We start from the raw sequence: 1,930 nt of genomic DNA, 5'->3' as shown, positions 1-1,930 counted from the left end.
CTACATAATGTATCTTCTATATAATTTATATACTTTTAAATTTCATTATTTCCTTTTTTACAGAGCACTGACAAAAAGACTAGGTCAGAAATGGAGGCAAGTTCAATTACTTGGAAATACATTTTATAGGTTCACAATGAACAAAATCATGATGTATGAGCTTGGTTTGAAAGAAGAGGAGGGAGTTCGATTAAAGTGAGATGCAGTGTTAAATGCCTTTTAGAAGATTACTATGAGCGAATTATAGGCATAAAGCAATGAAATAAATTAGAAGCTGTTAACTATTTAGAAGACTTTCTTCTTTCATTTTACTCTGATTCATCCAAACTTCTATTTCGTTGAGAGAAATATTATCCTTTTTACAAAGTCGTTGAAAGCTTGTTTCACTTGCTTATTCCTCAGGGTGTAAATGAAGGGGTTCAGCAAGGGTGCCACAGAAGTAGTGAGCACTGAGACACCTTTATTTATGGCCACCTCATCCTTTGCTGAGGGCTTGATGTAGATGAAGATGCAGCTACCATAGGTGATGGAGACCACAATCATGTGGGACGAGCACGTAGAAAAGGCCTTTTTTCTTTGTTGGACAGAGGGGAATCTCAAAATTGTCTGAATGATGTATGTGTAGGACAGAAACACACACACGAGGGTGATAATGAGAGCAAATACAGCCACAAGGATAACCATTTGTTCGATTACCCATGTATCTGAGCATGAGATCTTTAGGAGTGGACCTGCATCACAGCAAATGAAACTTCTAAGAAAGAAAAATTTCTGAGGAAAAAGTACATAGGAGTTTGCAGATGGGAGTCCAGCAGTGTGAGGGTGATAATAGTCAGGTTCCCTGTCACACTGAACATGTAGGTGAGAAATAGAAAGACAAAAAGCAGAATTTGTAGTTGTGGGTCATTGGTTAGTCCCAGCAGGATAAACGTTGTTACTGCTGTGTGGTTTCTCATCACTGACTTTTGAAATCCACCCAATCAGCATGTAAAAATAAGAGATTTTTATGACGACATAGGTATACAAGTTCTGTAGCAAAAGACGATATTGAAAAACCAAGCAAAGCAGTCTACATTTATTTTCTCCTTTCTCATCATAATCAATATGGCCACTATTCCAGTAAACTTCCAGAATATTACTAGTATGAGCAAGAGATTATTCCTTCAGGATTCCTGTTATTGTTAAATAATCCAACTTTTCCTCAGATCATTATTTACTCCTCAAAATTTATAAATGTAGTTTAGTATAATTCATTATGTGAATTGGATTTACAAATAAGTTAGGAAAAGTGATGATATTCCTTAAGCCTTCTTTATCCAAGATAAACCTTAGATATAGGACATATCCAAATGGTTAAGAACATGAATTCTCTTCAATTGTCCCAATCAAAGGATTGTTTTAAGAGTAAGCTGCATTTCTCCTGGAAAGCAAACAAATAACAATGGCAACAAAATGTAATAATGGATCTTGATATTTTTCTTTGCCTATTGTTCTTCACTTTTATTCCTTCTTAGCCCTAAGATGGTTTGATGGATAATTACATTATCTATAGTGTTAGAAAACGTTGAGTTCAAGATATTTGCAAAGGAGTATCTTCATATGCATTCATGTTATTTTTCAGTTAATTGACTCTGGTACCTTTTCTCTCAAAACCCCAAAGCTAAAATTACATGATGCCGGAGTCCATTCATTGTCTTCACTAGCTGAGTTTAGACAGAGACCCCCCAAAAGCTAGTAGCCCTTGAAAGTCCTAGCAAAGGTCAGGGCTGTGCACCACCCAGTTAATCTAGGAACCACTCAGTTAATTTAGATAATAATAGTTGAAGCATCCCCACCTTAGTTCCCTTAATTCCTTAGATACTTATGTAGATCCTTGTTTATTGTTAATCAGATGCTCCCGGAAATCTATTGATGAGTTAATCAGATACTT

The 1,930-nt window shown here is 35.8% G+C and overlaps 1 protein-coding gene across 1 annotated transcript; it reads right to left on the bottom strand.

Moving 5' to 3' along the window:
• Positions 1-330: 330 nt before the first annotated feature.
• Positions 331-956, bottom strand: LOC107182491 (olfactory receptor 6C2-like). The gene is given in 2 exon segments (XM_015561418.1): positions 331-741; positions 744-956. Coding segments are annotated over 2 exon segments (624 nt in total).
• Positions 957-1,930: the final 974 nt, after the last annotated feature.

This window comes from Myotis davidii, unplaced genomic scaffold (assembly GCF_000327345.1).
Source record: "Myotis davidii unplaced genomic scaffold, ASM32734v1 scaffold297, whole genome shotgun sequence".
Lineage (NCBI taxonomy): Eukaryota > Metazoa > Chordata > Mammalia > Chiroptera > Vespertilionidae > Myotis > Myotis davidii.
This window is presented reverse-complemented; position numbering and strand designations above follow the sequence as displayed.